The following is a 19217-nucleotide window of genomic DNA, read 5'->3' as shown; positions in this document are numbered from 1 at the left end:
CGCTCCCCCCCCCCCCCCCCCCCCCCCCGCAGCTGCTGGATCCCTGCGAATCTCACATACATTGCATATTTACCCAGCACTGCAGATTATCCCTACTTTGCATAAAAAAAGCATTTACCAATATGTCTGATAAAGAGCCACAATGTTGATGAAATTATTATCACATGTTAGATTGGCACTAAAACACAGAGAAACAAGGCCAATATTGCATTGTACTTAGCTAGGTAGTATTGGGTACTTGATCACTGGGGCCTTATTGTTCCTTTCACAGTAATATTGTCTTATATCCAATATTTTTTGGCTAGACTTCCTGTCTACTATTTTTGATTAGCCAAATTTCTTATTATTTTACAGTGTATTTTCTAAATGTAGATTATTTTGTTCCTGTAGAAATGCAGCATAGCCTGATCTTGTGGTAAGCGATGATAACCCTGAGGCCTACTCTTTCATAACAATGGAGGCTGTATTGCCATCAGTTGCAGAGGAACTTCTACGGGAGATAAAGCGATGTTATCAGGAGACGTCAGAAAGTAGGTGAACACTCCCTAATCCTATGGTTGTAGTTTAAATTGAAGACCAATATCCTGTTTCATTTTAATAACTATTTAAAAAAAATAGCAAATCTTTAATGTAATTGAAATTATTATTCATATTGCATATATTAACTTCAAATTCAGCCTAGTAACATGTCCTAACACATTGCATATCCACTGTATCTATTTCTGTAGAACCCTCCCAGTTTGTGGACCTTAAATTAGCTTTACATTGCAGTGAAATTTGTGACAAGTTGGTGCTTGGGCGGATCACAGGTCCATGGCCGGCTCAAAGACTACTAGCACCCTGACCGAGATTTTTTGAAGCACCCCAACCAAATTCGGCGACCGTGCTCCATTATACCTATGCCACACACTGTAATGCCCATTACACATAATGCCACACACCGTGATGCCCAGTATACATTATACATTTATTTACCATGTACTTAGCCTAATTTGCATTTGTACTGTAAATCACTATTTTCTTGTTTTAATCTTTTGCTCATCTAAGTATTGTTAGGCACTGCGGAACCCTTGTGGCGCCATATAAATAAACAATAGTAATAATAGTACATGTGGCAGAAATGGGTAGGGCCATGTCATGAGAGGCGTGGTCACACAAACTAGAGGAGTGACTTTATGACAATCGGGGCATTTCCATGTTATGCCACATACCGTAATGCCCAATACACATGACACCACACACTGTAATGCCAGATACACATGACGCCACACACCATGATGCCCATTACTTATTATGCCATATAAGTGCCACTTACCCACATGCTCATTGTCAGGAGATTCTTTCTCAATACCAGGGGCTTCATGCTTGATGCCAGGGGCTAGATGTTTGATGTCAAGGGGGTTTCATGCTCGTTGCCATGGGGTATTACTTGCTTTTTACCACAGGGTATCACATGCTTGTTGCTACAAGGCATAACATGCTTTGCCAAGGGGTTTTCATGCTTGTTGTTATGGAGGATTAAATGAGCTATAACTATTGATTCATCTCTAGGTTCATATAATATTAAGATTGAACCAAATACATTTATATTGCTGAATATCATATATATTTATCCATTGATATGTAAACCAGTCACTAATATTAATATCATTATTTTTTAGTTGAATAAATATATGCAATATATTAAATATATTGTATGTATGTATGTATGGTTTCCAATTATTCATGCCAGTTACACCTGCTCTCTAACTAGCACAGTATTAAACAAACAGATGCTTTGTTTCACTCATGGGAACTTTGGTATATATTGATGCCGGATCCATTTGGAAATGCTTTTGCTGGAATGGATCCGGCTTCCATTATTCAATGCAGCAGCCAAATCCGACATCGGATTTGGCCGCTGATTGATGCTCACCTGGCCGGTGAGGGGACCAGTGGGAGCCGGGATGGGGCCAGGTGAACTGCACTCACCCGGCCCGGTGGCGGTGAGTACGGGAGGGTGCAGGTGGTGGCTCACCCGGCACCGTCCTCCCTGCCTCAATCCGGCATCTTTTTATGTTGTATTGAGATTAACGGAAACACAACGAAAATCTTTCAGTTTTAGCTGTGTTTCCGTCAAAAGCAGGTGGATTATGGGTTATTCTGTCAATCTACCTGTTTTTCAGCAGGTCAAAACATTTCGAGCTGCTGCAAAAAAAAACAGATAACTGAATAGATCGGAACCCTTTCCGATCTATTCATGTCGAAAAACTGCTGTCTTTTCGGCAAGACGGCAATTTCAAAAGGCATTGAATATACCCCTATGAGTATTTAGCCTGCTTCCCCAAGCAGGTGTAATGCTTGCAACTTTTTTAAGTCATTATAAATTGATTATATATTATATATCCAATATTGGAACATAAGCATCGGAATATATAAAACAACTGTAGCAGGGCACAACTGCAAACGTTGTTACGACTGGGACAATGACCTGATTAGGGAGATAATCCCTTCACATTGTACAGTTCATAATAGAGGAATCTGTACAGGCAAGCTATGTTATAAAGTAATTACTGTAACATAACAGAGTTTCTGACATTAGGATATAAAAGAAAACCATAAATGACTTTTCTGTATGCCATAAACACATGGGAGAAAGAAACTTGCATTGTGTGTATTCAGGCTGAGCACCAGATCACCAGCACATCCCAGAGGGGGTTATTCTAGTCCATTCTTTCTGACAAAATCCTTCTTAGATGGACAAAACCATGTGCACTGCGGGTGGGGCAGATGTAACTTGTGCAGAGAGAATTAGATTTGGGTGTGGTTTTTCTTCAAAGTGAGATCTATATTGAAGTGTAAAATCATGCAGTCAGTATTTTCCCTGCACAGAAACAAAATAACTCACCCAAATCTAATTCTCTCTGCACATGTTACATCTGCCCCCCTGCAGTGCACATGGTTTTGTCCATCTAAGAAGGATTTTGTCAGAAAGAATGAATTAGAATAAACCCCAGAATGATACTGAGGCTGACCATTTTAATTTCCCGCCCCGCCCTATGTCCTGCTTTAATTGTTTTGTATATCTCAATTCACTTTCATTATGAATTAAAACAGCTCTGGATTCACTTCAGTATCCACCAGCAGCAGATTTTATGTCTCAGGATTATATTTGCTCTTGAGATGTTGCCAAGTGTTCATAGTTGAATACAAAAATCTTGCATTTAAATATAGAAGTTTCCAGTCATGTGGATGAGCATAACATTATGTTGTCAAACACAGATGATGACATATCCGGCTGAATCCTCTGACGTCTGTCTTTGTAAGACATACTTAATGGAAACTGAAGTATTCCATTGTGTTCTGTTTTTACTTAAGTGAGAGGTTATGTATCCGCTCTTTCTCCTGCTAAAGCTGGGTTGTCATTACTGTAACATGACATGTTCAGTCCGCTGTGATCTTAGTACATGCCGCTGTGATAAATGATGGAGATAAGGCCAGCAGATGTTCACTCATTATAACAACTAGTAGGTCAGAGTCAAGGTCACTTTTACAGTAGATGTATAAAGTCTACACAGTATTGCCAAAATTGCAGGTTTCTTTAATGAACAGCCTTTAATCATGATAAATCGTGTCATATATGTTTCCACCTGTAACATAACTTGTAACCAACAAACTGCAAGTGAAAAACAGATAGACGATAGTGTTCATTCAAGCACCCGCCATATTTAAAAACCCATGCAGTTACTCTTCCCTGCCTGAGGTGTCACTGTCTGCTGTGGTGTTTCTAGCACATGTCTGGTTTGCAGATCAGTGCTGATATACAGACCACACTGTGCTAGAAGCACTACAGCAGACAGTGACCCCCCAGGCAGGGAAGAGGAACTGCATGGGTTATTAAATATGGCGGGTGCTAGAATGAACACTAGACAATATTTACAAAGTACACTGATATAAGGGAAGTGGAAGGATGAATACCTGTGCACAAGCTCAGTACCCGGTATATTTTTCATTAGTTTCATCGTTTGTGATTGATCCACCATGTCAGATTAAATATGTGTTATATTACAAATTGCTTGTGTGCAGGTGCTCAGAGAGTAATCGCTTTACAGAAAGTAGAAGAAAAGCACCCTCTAACTAAAGGTGTGTTCACACGGTGCAATTTTTCTTATGATTCAATTGGGATCAAACCGGGATCGAATCGAACAGCAAGCAAAACACATTAGATATGGACTATATAGTACAGATGTGAACTCTATAGTCTTGTCTGAACAGTCTATTTTACGGTTCGATTTACAGTAAACAAGAGCACGCATCAGGATCGAATCAGCATCGAATGAGGCATTTGATTTGATTTTTACTTCAAATAGAGCACAAAATCTCACCGTGTGTACACAGCATAAGATAAAATGCCAATAAATATCCCTTATTCAACATAACATAAAGCAACAAAATAATACAAATAAATAATCAATGAAGATAACATTAAATAACCAAAAATACATTGTTAATGTGATAAATGACTATACTAGCTGTATGTACTGTATATACTAGAGGCCCATTTCAGGCAACAATCACTCCAGTGTTCGAATGGTACATTATGTTTTCTAATAGTGTTAGAAGACTAATAAATGATTTGAAAACCCTTGTGCAATTATGTTAGCACAGCTGAAAATGTGTTTCCTTGTTAGAGAAGCCTTCCTTTGAGCTAGTTTAGTATCTGAAGCATCACATGTGTGGGTTTGATTATACTCTCAAAATGTCCAGAAAAAGAGAACTTTCTTGTAAAACTCGACATTCTATTCTTGTTCTTGGAAATGAAGGCTATTCCATTCGAGAAATTGCCAAGGAACTGAACATTTCCTACAATGGTGTGTACTACTCCCTTCAGAGAACAGCACAAACAGGCTCTAGAAAGAGAAGTGGGAGGCCTCGGTGCACAATAGAGCAAGAAGACAAGTACATTAGAGTCTCTAGTCTTACAGGTCCTCAACTGGCAGGTTCATTAAATGGTAGCCGCAAAACGCCAGTGTCAACATCTACAGTGAAGGAGGGACTCTGCGATGCTGGTATTCTAGAAAGATTGGCAAAGAAAAAAACATATCTTGACTAAATACATATAGTAGAAAGAAAAAGACAAAGTGCAGATCTAAATCAATTGTAATTAGCTGTTGCTCATTAAGGGGTACTCCACCCTTCTAATAACAACCTGAAAAAAACACACAATACTGTATAAGCAGCGCTTGTCCAGAATTGAATATAAATATGTATTAGTTTATATAAAAAAACCTTTTTGAATGGCAGTTATGTATTACTTATATCAATCATAATAACCAGCCAATACATTAAACACAATAAAAATACATGAACATTGACCTTAAAATCAATTTGATCTCAGCAAAGGTATATTGGACTAAATATTTATTTCTAATGTCAAGCAAAAGCAAAGCATAACATCCACATACAAGCTTAAATAAGCTGGTTTAGTTTTGCAGTTATCTCACCATTGCTAATTCACAGTCCATTGGGATTAATGCATGCATTCAATTGTTACAACAATTGGTAATGTGTCCATTTTTGCTACTAAGTAGCTTGAATTTACCCAGCTGTTTGTTGTCCTCTGTGTGTGTTCCAGGCTGCTGGTATTCTGCTTTTAAAATGCCGCCTTCTCTGGAATGCTTCCATTGGATTCCAAACTTTCTGGGCTGTATTAAAATATTTGTATGGGAAAAGCTATGCATTTCTCCACCTCCAATACCCTCAGCGGCTTCCTTAACGGCTTCCTAACATAGACCCTTAATAGGATTTTAAATAGTGCTCCCTTCCCAAGTTGCTCATGCGCTGTGGTCTGCAACCAAGCCTCCTTTTCATTCTCCTTTGTGTGAGCCATTCTTCCACTTCCTGGTGGATTCATGCCTCACTTTCATTTAGGCTTCTCACACATGCGTATTTGCCAGCTGTGTTCCGTCATTTGTAAGACATTAACCTTCTATTATACCGGCTAAATCTCATTTAATAGTCATTTAATAGTCAATAAGGTTTTTTTATTTATTTAGCAACTTCTGGAAGATAATTGATCGAATCTGATTGGTTGCTATGGGCAACATCCCAATCTACAATAGAATTCCCATCTTAGTAAATAAGCCACTCTGTGTCAGCTGAACTTTTCGGCGGTGATATTTAAGTGAAAATAGCAGAATGTATGCCTCCAATATCTATTTGGAACCCGCACCTGCCAGGTTTAAATACTGTGCCAACTCTGACTATTCATCTCTACAGAAATATTGGAAGTATCAAGAATGAACATGAACCATTATGGATGGATTTTATACACTGATTTCATGATTGTGTTTTATTAAATAATCACTATTGTCGATACAGGCAATTGTCAGTTTAAGGTTATACTATATTGTCCACCACGGTCTTGACCCAGCGCTAAGTAGGGGTCACCTCCATTTGTTTTTATATATATACTAGCTGACCCGCCCGGCGTTGCCCGGGAAAACCTTGGGGTTTTTTTATTTCCAAAATTGCTAAAAAATGTCATCTTACAGTATGCTGTGCCAAAGACCTAAGATTGTAAGGCCGGTTTCACACACTCCGGCTCCTGCCGGACGGTGAAATCCCGCACGGCCAGGCAGCCGTGCCGCACACATTAGTTGTGAATGGACACTATTGTGTCCATTCACACGGGACGGCCACGGCCCGGCCAGACGGCTGCAGCCGGATCCCACCACTGGAAGGGACGGCTGCCGGGCTGTGGCCATCCCCTCCATGATAAACTAGTGTGTGCTACACAGCTTCCTGGCCGTACGGGTTTTCGCCGTCCGGCAGGAGCCGGAGTGTGTGAAACCAGCCTAATTTGTTATAGATTCCACCATAATGTTAGAATGTGTTTGCATTGATACTCAATGATGGCAATGAAATCAGGTGTGGTGTTGTTGTTTGAAACACAATGCTCCTGAATTGATAACTTGTATGCGTTGATGAATTCTACATCCAATCCTGATATTTAGCACCTATGACAAACCCTCCAACATCTGAGGGGCAGAAATCGGTACAAAATCAGAAAGGGACGTGGCCACACCTCCATTTCTATACTCAATGGTACAGTTTCTAGGGTGTGTAATTACAGGCGCTGAGTGCGTGGAGACCGGGGTGGACGTTACTTTCCGCGCCATAATTAATTAAAAATTTACTGCTTCCTGCCACTGCCGCTCCCCTCACCGATCCTGCCTGCAGCAGTCTCTGAGGTCTGGAGATCTGTAAAGCACATGCACCGGGCATCTCTACCAAACAGTAGGGCAGCCCCTGAGTGTGGGAGCAGGTCCCCAGGCCTGGCCACATGACGTCATGACGCGACGCACGCTACCCTGCAATGCACCACTGGGAATGGGTGCAATGGGCCAAATTCTTCCCTACACCCGCCGGGCCAATCCACCGATCCAGCCATCGCAATCATAAATGGGTGCATTGATAAGGTTTGGAGTGTAAGTAGTTGAAGAATAAGACTGAGATAAAGAATTGCCATGTTACAAAGTGTACAATTTACGCAATAAATCATGAAAAAAAATATAAGTGTACATAGAAGTATAATCAAGAAATGAAAGTAGGATTAAAAAATAAGTTTTGATTCAAACTGATAATTGTTTGGATGGGGGTGGGTTGCGAAACAAATCTATAGGTGGGGGGGTATGGATATTGTGGGCATAATTGGTGTTTGGTACACATACAGGGGGGTCCTCAATTGATGGGATTTTCACTACAGTGTTACGGTCACAGTGTCACCATAGTGGGATTCCCAATTGGGATCCAGGTGGTCTTTTAGGGACCCTTTACAATCCCGTAGGTCTTTTCTCCTTGAGCCTACGGTCTCCCTTAATGATAGTCAATCACTGAGGGAGACCATAGGCTCCAGGAGAAGAGAAAATGGGATTGTAAAGGGGTCCCTAAAAGACCACCTGAACCCCAATTGGAAATCCCCCCTATGGTGACAATGTAGTGAAAATTTTTCATCAACTGGGGACCCCCTGTAGGTGTACCAAACACCAATTATGCCCACAATTTCCATACCCCCCTCCACCTATAGATTTGTTTTGCAACCCACCCCCATCCAAACAATTATCAGTTTGAATCAGAATTTATTTTTTAATCCTACTTTCATTTCTTGATTGTACTTCTATGTACACATTTATTTCACGATTTATTGAGTAAATTGTACACTATAACGTGACAAATCTTCATCTCAGTCTTATTCTTCAACTTCTTACACTCATAACATTCAAACAAATACATGCAGCGCTCATGCCCATCGACCAAACATTATCTGTGAACCAAATGAGTCTGGGAAACCCTTAAGGCAGAGCAGTGCCTAACAGGGTGAGTGTTGATCAATGGGTGCATTGGCCAGGACAAAGATTTCTCAGTGCAACTGGCCGGGGAGCGCAGAGACAGATATGGGAAAAAGAAAAACCGGTACATTAGGTACAGTTTTTATTTGCCGGTACAGACTGTTAAATAAACGGCAAATTCTTTTTTTTTTATGTGTTTGTGTGTGTTGTACTGTTTTTGTGTGTGTGTGTTTTAGTGTACAGTATGTGGTTGTGTGTGTTGTGTTGTATGTATCTGTCCAATGCATAAGTGTGTGAGGTGTGCTATGTATATACAGAATGTGTAGGTGTGTGTTGTGCCTTTGTGTATCTGTGCAATGTTTAAAGCCCCGTAAACACGGGGAGATATATTGCTCACCCATCACTGGCAATATGTACACACTCCCATCACTGGCAATATGGTCACCAGCGACCATATTTCCAGCGATTTCAGCCCCCGTGTGTACACAGCTTATGTGTGTGTTTTGTGTGTTGTACTGTTTTTTGTGTGTGTGTGTGTGTGTGTGTGTGTGTGTATGGTGAATGTGGGTATGTGTTGTGCTGTTACAGGTATGTTATGTGTGTGTGTTGTGTGATCTGCCCAATGTGTAAGTGTGTAAGGTGTTCTACGTATAAATGTGTGTGTGTGTGTAATGTGCTGTGTGTATCTGTTCAATGTTTGTTTGTGTGTTCTGTGTATTGTACTGTTTTTGGGTGCATGTTGTAGTGAATGTGGGTGTGTGTTGTACTTTGAGTGGTGTGTTATGTGTGTGTGTTGGGTTATGTGTACAGTATCTGCCAAATGTGAGGTGCGCTACATATATATGTGTGTGTAGTGTGCTGTGCGTATCCTGGCAATGTTTAAGTGTGTGTGTTTGTTGTACTGTTTTTGGGTGGTGTTGTAGTGTACATGGGTTTGTGTTGTACTGCATGTGGTGTGTTATGTGTGTGTTTTGTTGTGTGTATCTGTCCAATGTGTAAGTGTGTGTGAGGTGTGCTACGTATATATGTGTGTCTTGTGTGCATATGTGGTGTACTGTGTGTGTGTGTGTGTGTGTGTGTGTGCGTGCGTGTACAATGATGTGTGGTCTATGTATATATCCTCAATTATTCCTAATTGTTTAAAGCCTTCACCATAATGTTAGAATGTGTCATTCATACTCAATGACAGCAATGAAATCAGGTGTGGAGTTGTTCCTTCGACAACGGTTTCCCAGATTGTCAATCTTTTCCCCAGATCATCAATGAAGGCAAATTAAAACTTGGTGTTTTTTAAATTTCGAAGTGAAATTTCCCAAAGACGGCTTCGAGGTGCACACCACCGGGTATAGAGGTACCTTGTTGCCAAATTTGGGGGCTCTGAGTGCCACAGTGTGTCCGCAATGCAACGGACACACACGCACACACACTCTTCAACTTATTATATAGATATATATATATGCACAATGTCCTATTGTGGCTGGCGAATCAGCTCCAATAAGCAGGCGGCACTCCAACGGCAGAAGGTTACAAAAGTGCAATTTTTTATTTTCAAATAGCCATTGCCTACGTTTCAAGACCGAAGTCTTTTCATCAGGGCGTGTAGCTGGAAACACAAAAAGTGCAGTGCTTCTGCACTGCACTTTTTGTGTGTTCCAGCTACACGCCCTGATGAAAAGACTTCGGTCTTGAAAAAATTGCACTTTTGTAACCTTCTGCCGTCGGAGTGCCGCCTGCTTATTGGAGCTGATTCGCCAGCCACAATAGGACATTGTGCATATTGTCATTTCTCTGGAAGACACCACGGACCATTACAACTTTTAGCAGCAGTGCCGATCTATACAATGTTTATATATATATATATATATATAATCTCCAATAAAGCAGGCGTCACTCCGGGTCTTAGTGAATCAGATAGTGGAATTTATTTTCCTTCTTAACGGTCTACGCCGTTTCGGGCAATCGCCCTTCGTCAGGACCAAAAGGAATGACAGGTGCAACAAACTTTTGGTCCTGACGAAGGGCGATTGCCCGAAACGGCGTAGACCGTTAAGAAGGAAAATAAATTCCACTATCTGATTCACTAAGACCCGGAGTGACGCCTGCTTTATTGGAGATTGTATTGGTGGCAGCAAAGCCACAGGGGAAGGCACCCGGGCCCCTAACACCTTTCAGCGAGGAGTGCCGGACAGACCATTCATTTTTATATATATATATATATATATATATATATATATATATATATATATATATATATATATATATATATATATATATATATATATATATATATATATATATACACACATACATACGTATATATTATTATCGGAATGTCCGCCCTCTCGGCCAGCCCCTGTCAACATATGGGGTGCATCCCCTAAGGCAGCATCAAAGTATGTTCCAACAATATCCTGTGTGTAGAACTTATATAGATCCACAAGGCGCACTCACCACATTAAAATCCACATGTATTTATTGGTATAGCAGAGATCAATCCAATTCATCTAGAAACATAGAATTTGACGGCAGATAAGAACCACTTGGCCCATCTAGTCTGCACCTTTTTTTTAAACATGTTACCTCAAACCATATTTGATCCTTATTTTTTTGTAAGGATATCAATATGCTTATCCCAAGCATGTTTAAATTGTACTACTGTATTTGCGTCTACCACCTCTGATGGTAGGCTATTCCACTTATCTACTACTCTTTCTGTGAAAAAATTCTTCCTCACATGTCCTATTGTGGCTGGCGAATCAGCTCCAATAAGCAGGCGGCACTCCAACGGCAGAAGGTTACAAAAGTGCAATTTTTTATTTTCAAATAGCCATTGCCTACGTTTCAAGACCGAAGTCTTTTCATCAGGGCGTGTAGCTGGAAACACAAAAAGTGCAGTGCTTCTGCACTGCACTTTTTGTGTGTTCCAGCTACACGCCCTGATGAAAAGACTTCGATCTTGAAAAAATTGCACTTTTGTAACCTTCTGCCGTCGGAGTGCCGCCTGCTTATTGGAGCTGATTCGCCAGCCACAATAGGACATTGTGCATATTGTCATTTCTCTGGAAGACACCACGGACCATTACAACTTTTAGCAGCAGTGCCGATCTATACAATGTTTATATATATATATATATATATATATATATATATATATATAATCTCCAATAAAGCAGGCGTCACTCCGGGTCTTAGTGAATCAGATAGTGGAATTTATTTTCCTTCTTAACGGTCTACGCCGTTTCGGGCAATCGCCCTTCGTCAGGACCAAAAGGAATGACAGGTGCAACAACCTTTTGGTACTGACGAAGGGCGATTGCCCGAAACGGCGTAGACCGTTAAGAAGGAAAATAAATTCCACTATCTGATTCACTAAGACCCGGAGTGACGCCTGCTTTATTGGAGATTGTATTGGTGGCAGCAAAGCCACAGGGGAAGGCACCCGGGCCCCTAACACCTTTCAGCGAGGAGTGCCGGACAGACCATTCGTTTTATATATATATATATATATATATATATATATATATATATATATATATATATATATATATATATATATATATATATATATATATATATATATATATATATATATACACACACACATACATACGTATATATTATTATCGGAATGTCCGCCCTCTCGGCCAGCCCCTGTCAACATATGGGGTGCATCCCCTAAGGCAGCATCAAAGTATGTTCCAACAATATCCTGTGTGTAGAACTTATATAGATCCACAAGGCGCACTCACCACATTAAAATCCACATGTATTTATTGGTATAGCAGAGATCAATCCAATTCATCTAGAAACATAGAAACATAGAATTTGACGGCAGATAAGAACCACTTGGCCCATCTAGTCTGCACCTTTTTTTTAAACATGTTACCTCAAACCATATTTGATCCTTATTTTTTTGTAAGGATATCAATATGCTTATCCCAAGCATGTTTAAATTGTACTACTGTATTTGCGTCTACCACCTCTGATGGTAGGCTATTCCACTTATCTACTACTCTTTCTGTGAAAAAATTCTTCCTCACATTTCCCCTGAATCTTCCTCCCTCTAGTTTCAGTGCATGTCCTCGTGTTCTGTTGCTCCTCTTCCTGTGAAGAATGTCTCCCACCTGTACCCTGTTAAAACCCTTGATATATTTTAAAGTTTCTATCATGTCCCCCCTTTCCTTTCTCTGCTCTAAAGTATACATATTAAGATCTTTTAGTCTTTCCTGATACGTTTTGTGATGTAGGCCATGCACCATTTTAGTTGCTCTTCTTTGTACAGTCTCTAATGTATTTATATCCTTCTGGAGATATGGCCTCCAGAACTGAACACAATACTCTAGGTGAGGTCGTACCAATGACCTATACAGTGGCATTATTACTTCTTTCTTTCTACTGCTGATATCTCTCCCTATGCAACCAAGCATCTGACTTGCCTTCTTCATTGCTTCATTCTTCGTTACATTGCCTACCTGCTTTTAAGTCCCCTGAAATAGTGACACCTAGATCCCTCTCTTCCGCAGTAGTTTCCATTATAGTGCCATTTATACTATATTGAGTATTTGGATTTCTGAGACCCAAGTGCATTTTTTGGCATTAAACTGTAGTTGCCATTCTCTTGACCATTTCTCTAATCTACCTAGGTCCTCAATCATTTGTTTTACCCCTCCTGGTGTGTCTACCCTGTTGCATACATTTGTGTCATCTGCAAAAAGGCACATTTTACCCTCAATTCCATTTGCAATATCACCAATAAAGATATTAAAAAGCACCGGTCCAAGTACAGATCCCTGGGGTACTCCACTTGTAACCTTTCCCTCCTTTGACTGATCTAATCATCTTACTTATCCACATGATAGTGTAGTCGACGTTTCGGCCACTAGAGGGCCTTTGTCAAGACAGATTATCAGGTACGTCCTCACAGCACAAGAGATCTCAGCTGGTTATATAAATTAAACTTTCTTACTTACAAGTTCCACCAGGAAGACAGTCATGCTGCTTTCCCACTGCCAAACCTGCTTTGACCCAGTTATTGAAACGTTTCTTTAAATGGGTCAAAGCAAGGTTTTAACCCCTTGCCCACTACATGTAGTAAACGGTATATTACTGGTTAATTACCGTTTTTGTACCTATCACATTGAACCCGTTGTGAAAGGTACAAAACGGTAATTAACCAGTAATATACCTCCCCCTCCCCTGGTACCTGCCCTGTGACCCCCCCCCCTCCACTGGTACTTACCTGCGTGAGGGATCCGGGCAGCGGGGTCCGGCATGGGCACGGTACTTCGGGTCCCTCCCTGTGGCTGATGGATGCTGGGCAGTGGGGAGGCAGTGGGGGCCATCCCGCATGGGCACGGTGCTGTGGATGCTGGTAGTGCAGGGGGGTCCATCCGGGGTCCATACGGCTGATGGGAACTAGTAGTTCCCACTATGCGAATGTCTAATGAGCGCTGTGCATATGAATGAGCCGCTCATTACATATGCGCATATGTTCATTCATATGCACAGTGCTCAGACATGAGCATAGTGGGAACTACTAGTTCCCATTAGCCGTATGGACCCCGGATGGACCCCGCTGCACTACCAGCATCCACAGCACCTTGCCCATGCGGGATGGACCCCGCTGCCTCCCCACTGCCCAGCATCCATAAGCCGCAGGGAGGGACCCGAAGTACCGTGCCCATGCCGGACCCCGCTGCCTCCCCAGCAATGTGCGAACCCACTGCCCGGATCCCCCACGCAGGTAAGTACCAGGGGAGGGCGGGAGCAGGGCAGGTACCAGGGGAGGGTGGGTGGTGCGCAGGACAGATACCAGGTACCAGGGGGATACCGTTTCAGACCCGTTCCCACTGCCAAAGAAACGGGTCTGAAACGGCTAGGACCCTGCTTTTTACCCTTTTAACAAATACCGGTATTTGTTAAACAAGTAAAGTACCCTGTAGCTTTCCCACTGCAGCTCTACCCATTTAAAAAGGCTAAAAAAACGGCAATATACCGTTTAAGAGCTGCAGTGGGAAAGGGGTATCAGACAGCTGAAACACCCATTGATATGATTCCTCTCTGGTCACAGCAGGGAGTCTTGCACAGAGAACGGATGGAGGTGGAGATCAGAGTAGGAAGACTATGCTGCACAGTAGGCAATTTCCAGATCTTTGAAATGGGTGCGGAGCCTACTGCTGGGATCGATGGGGCTTAAGTTGCAGGCAGCAGAATACATCATTAAAAAAAAAAAAGTAAAATTGTAAAAACAAGATGAGGACAGATTTTATATTGCAAGGCAAGTGTTTTACTATTTCCTAAATATTTTTTCATCTCAGAATAGTCTCTACATACTATTATCATTTATTTTACTAATTTCTCCGTATAAATTTTATTTCTGTTATTGCTGCTGCTGCTGCTGCTGCTGCAGTAGGAAGAACATTGGAAATTATGAGTGTCATCCACTTCAAACTGCAGACGTATTCACTAATGGAAAATTATATTTTCGCTCTTACCAAAGCATATATTTATCTTCTCGTGTTTCTACTTCAGCTTCAAGTACCTAATCCAATCACAGCTACGCAAGGCTCAGCGCTGGGGCATTTCAAGCACATTAACACAGATATGAGCAAAAAGGATTAAGAGGTTTTTGTGTATCTATAGCTGATGTCATAGCCTGTTTCTCTTCAGCTACATCAATGATGCCTTTTGTTCTTACAAATGCTATGCTGAATATCACTTTACTCTATTGTACTCCCCATGTGGACTCCATATTTGCTGGAGATAATTTTGTTTTTTTTTCAAGACCTTTTATATATCCCCTGCAGAACACTAAGAAGGCCTCTATCTGGCCTTCTGCCTTGCCACATCCATGTTTAATAGAGTGTTATGACTGGAGAACAATGTGTCACAGCATGGTATAATAATGGCAGGAAAGTTGCCCGGGAGTCTTATTGTACTGCATTATGCAGGAAATCTCTGTGGAAGATGTTTATTCTCTTTTTGTCATCTTTTTTAAAGACGTTCTGTTCTTGGGTCAACGAGAACCATTTTCGTTCCTTATACTGCATTGTTTGCGGTCAGACAGTTTAATTTCATTAAAGTTCCATTTTCATTTCATTAAAGCACAGAAATGTTAGTTTTGGCTGGCATTCAGCTGTAATTGCTTGCAGAAAATGACTAATGCCAAGAAATAACTAATCTGAACCCCAGCGAAGCTACATTTTGGGTTGGGTTCATTAGGTGTACTTCATCCGATTAGTATTGAACATTCAGGCAGTAGTCTCAAGCTGTAAGGTTGGCTTCCATTTAAGAGCCGCCCTTTTGGCTTGGATAGATATGTACATATGAGTGATATGGAAAGTCAATGGCCGACAGCTGGGGAATATACTGAAGCCCTAAGCGGTGTTCAGGGGTAATACCTGCAGTTCAAAATTGACAGGGGCGGATCCAGGATAAAATGACAGGGGGGGCACCATAATAAAAAAGGGTTTGGGTGGGGGAGGGGCAGTGTTAGTGGTGCCAGTGTACATGCTAAGAGAGCGGCAGGAGAGGGTGGGAATGGAATAAAAAATAGGCCCTGGCATTTAAAGTACGCAGGCCCACCATGGTGACAAAAGTGAAGGATATAGTTGTGCGCGCGCGAAAGGCGCGCCCCGGAAAAGAGTGTGTGGCCACTCAACAGGGGGCGTGTCAACACCATATACAACTTCTACACATTATGCAACAAAATACTAGACCCCATTATACTTACCCCTTACACATGATGGCAAATGGAATGAGCCAAAATTCAAATAATGCCACATGGATTGTGTCAAAATTCACATAATGCCACACGGATTGAGCCAAATGCATAAAATGCCATACGGATTGAGCCAAAATTCCCATAATGCCACACGGATTGAGCCAAAATTCCCATAATGCCACACGGATTGGGAAAAAATTCCCATAATGCCACATGGATTGAGCCAAAATTCCCATAATGCCACATGGATTGAGCCAAAATTCACATAATGCCACACGGATTGAGACAAAATTCACATAATGCCACATGGATTGAGCCAGAATTCACATAATGCCACACAGATTAAGTCAAAATTCACAATACACTTCATAAACAGGGACATTGTCCACCAAAGGCTTGCATTAAACATTTACACCATTAATGTCCATTATACGTCAAGTTACACGCCATTATGTCCATTATGTGTTATGCCAAACACCATAATGCCTATAAAAAATTATGCTACATAAATGCTGCTTCTCTACATGCTCATTGCCAGAGGTTCCATGCTTGTTGCCATGTGGGATTACATGCTCGTGGTAAATGGGGGACAGCCGCCACCAGGCAGAAGTGATAGCCACTGACAGTGGCAGAGCCTGGCTGTATTCAGAGCACTGCAGGTCCCGGCTGTTTGAAATAATACCCCTTCCACACCAGAAAATGCATTCCCAGGTTGGCCCCTTTTACACCAGCCTAGTCCCTGCATTTTTTGGTGTGAGGGGGAGAGAAAACCACCCCTCCCCCCTTTAACCAGTTATCTAATTTAACCGGCTATATCTTCGGAACCAACTGACCCATTTACATGAGACAAGTATTATATTGAAGAACTTTTGATCGGGCTTTGAATGATTTTGGTCCAGTGAAACTGGAACGTTTGGTTCCAGAGTAATCTGCCCTCAAAGAACATGAACAGCCATGAAATTACATTTCAAAAATAAAAAAATCGGTTTACACGCAATATCTCTGGAACCGATTGACCGATTTGGACCAGCCTGATATCATATTGAAGGTCCAGCGATTGGAATTGAATGAAATCAACCACAAGCTTCTGTGATGCCGGGGTGGGAACTGGGAGCCGTTGGAACCGGTTGGGGGTCGGAATTGACGGGTCCCATATTATCCTATGGGGAAAAAACGTTACAGGTTTGCCAGGCGATATCTCCGGTTCCCGGGGGGCTAGAGACACGGGGCTGGGCTCGTTGGAAAGCCCTGGTCCTCCGCTACAAAATAAATGCCAGGGGGGGCCTGGTGCCCCCCCCCCTGAATCCGCCACTGAAAATAGACAAGCACTTGCCCATAGTGACAATACTAGCTGCCACATTTCTGCTGTCTGGTGTACACAATTTCCAACAAAGCCCCGCTCTGTATCACTTGAGCACTGTGGAGTACATGAATGGCACTGTCCCAGTGCAATGGTGACACCTAGGATTGTTGTCTCATAGTTTAGTCACATCTGTCCCATTGCTACCGTCGCAACTTTCCCTGAAATCTGCTCAATGGCTAAACATTCCCTTACAGTCTGTAACTCACTAATGCATATGCTTCAATGGATATTCTGGTCATTTGCAGAGGTGGTAATGTTGCTGCAGTCCTGTTTAAATATCAGCTGCTGTTTAGCATGAAGGGGTGGAAGGATATTTGGGAATTTGGTGTATTATCGGGGTATGGATCATATGGTTGACCTAAAGATCTTCGACAGTGATTAGGTGGACACCACAGGGTCGACATACTGCAAGGTCAACATGGGTCTAGGTCAACATGGGGCAAGTTCGACAGGTCATTAGGTCGACACAAGCATTAGGTCGACAGTCAAAAGGTCTACGTGTTTTTTTACCCGAATGTGGACACAGTCGACATGGACACAGTATTAAGTATTAAAACCCCATGTTGACCTTTTGACTGTCGAACTAATGCTTGTGTCCAATAATAATAATAACCGGTCTACCTTGTCTCATTTCGACCTAGACCCATGTTGACCTTGCAGTATGTCGACCTAGACGCATGTTGACTTCGCAGTATGTCGACATTGTGGTTTCGAACAACCGACCGTATCCCATATTATCAAATTAATTTTCTGCCCCAGATAACCACCACACAGTGTAGGAAGAACTTCATTTTGTCTTATGATATCAGAATGTAATAGAAAATTAGTAGTAATAAAGCTCAAATTATATTCTGATTTAAGGGATAACCGTAAAACCTGTTTAACCCCCCTCCCCGACCTCATTGAATACAGTCTTTGGCCTGTATTCAATGAGGTCGGGGAGGGGGTTAAACAGCAAGGATCACCGAAAACAATCGATCCTCGCCGTTTAACCCAGCACTGCTCGCTGTCACAGCTTGCAAAAACCATTGAATACGCCCCGATATATAGAGGGTACATTGCATCCGTAAACAATATGTAACTTCCATAATATGCATGTCTTTTAGGGTGCCTTTTTATTATGTAATATTATATTCATTGATCGCAAATAAGTGATATAGCGCTTATTTTACCTAAAATTGGGGACTTGGGACTTAGTTTAAAAAAATTATTGCAGCCAGCTTAGAGGTGTCAGGCAGAGTGCGTCAGCAGCAGCCGCCGCCTTGTGTGAGCCTTGTGTTGTGATCTGCATGGCTGAACCAGACACACCAGCATACTCCGCAGCCACAGATGCCTGGGGCTCTGTACTGCTTGAAATGCCTGTCCTTCTTGGGCACCCAAGGCCTGGTGGGCAGCTGCTATTGCTATCTGGCGCCACCCATCACTGCTCCCCATGCTTGCCGTGCATCCTGGCGTCGACTGCCGCTGCTGCGCTGTGCCAGCCGTGGCTTCCCAGCACTACCCGCCGCTGTTTCCCCAGCCGCTGCACTGGCCTCTGTTGCTTACAGCAGAGAACCTTGCACTGTTACCTCACCTCACCCCCTGTTGTCCTACCCCTATAACCTCATCCACTCTACCCCTAGTCACCTCACCCTAACTCACCACACATCACCTCATCCCGTTACCTCACAATCTCACCCCCTCTTGCCATTCATCAATTCACCCCTTCACCTCACCTCCTCTCTTCACCCGTCACATAATCCCCTGTCACCTCACCCCTTCTCGCCACCTGTCACCATACCACCTCTCGCCCTACCTTCCA

The 19217-nt window shown here is 42.2% G+C and overlaps 1 protein-coding gene across 2 annotated transcripts in view; it reads left to right on the top strand.

Annotated features, from left to right (window-relative positions):
- ZSWIM7 (zinc finger SWIM-type containing 7) overlaps positions 1-19217 on the top strand; it is a 184796-nt gene that overhangs the window by 70665 nt on the left and 94914 nt on the right. For both annotated transcript variants that reach the window (XM_083172386.1, XM_083172387.1), the window contains exon 2: positions 391-530. In XM_083172386.1, the coding sequence (XP_083028512.1) occupies positions 455-530 (76 nt within the window). In that variant the 5' untranslated portion in view covers positions 391-454. The remainder of the gene's footprint in view (positions 1-390; positions 531-19217) is intronic.

Source organism: Crinia signifera, chromosome 2 (assembly GCF_055691185.1).
Source record: "Crinia signifera chromosome 2, ASM5569118v1, whole genome shotgun sequence".
Classification (NCBI taxonomy): domain Eukaryota; kingdom Metazoa; phylum Chordata; class Amphibia; order Anura; family Myobatrachidae; genus Crinia; species Crinia signifera.
Note: the sequence above shows the minus strand (reverse complement) of the source record. Positions and strands in the feature narration are given on the sequence as shown.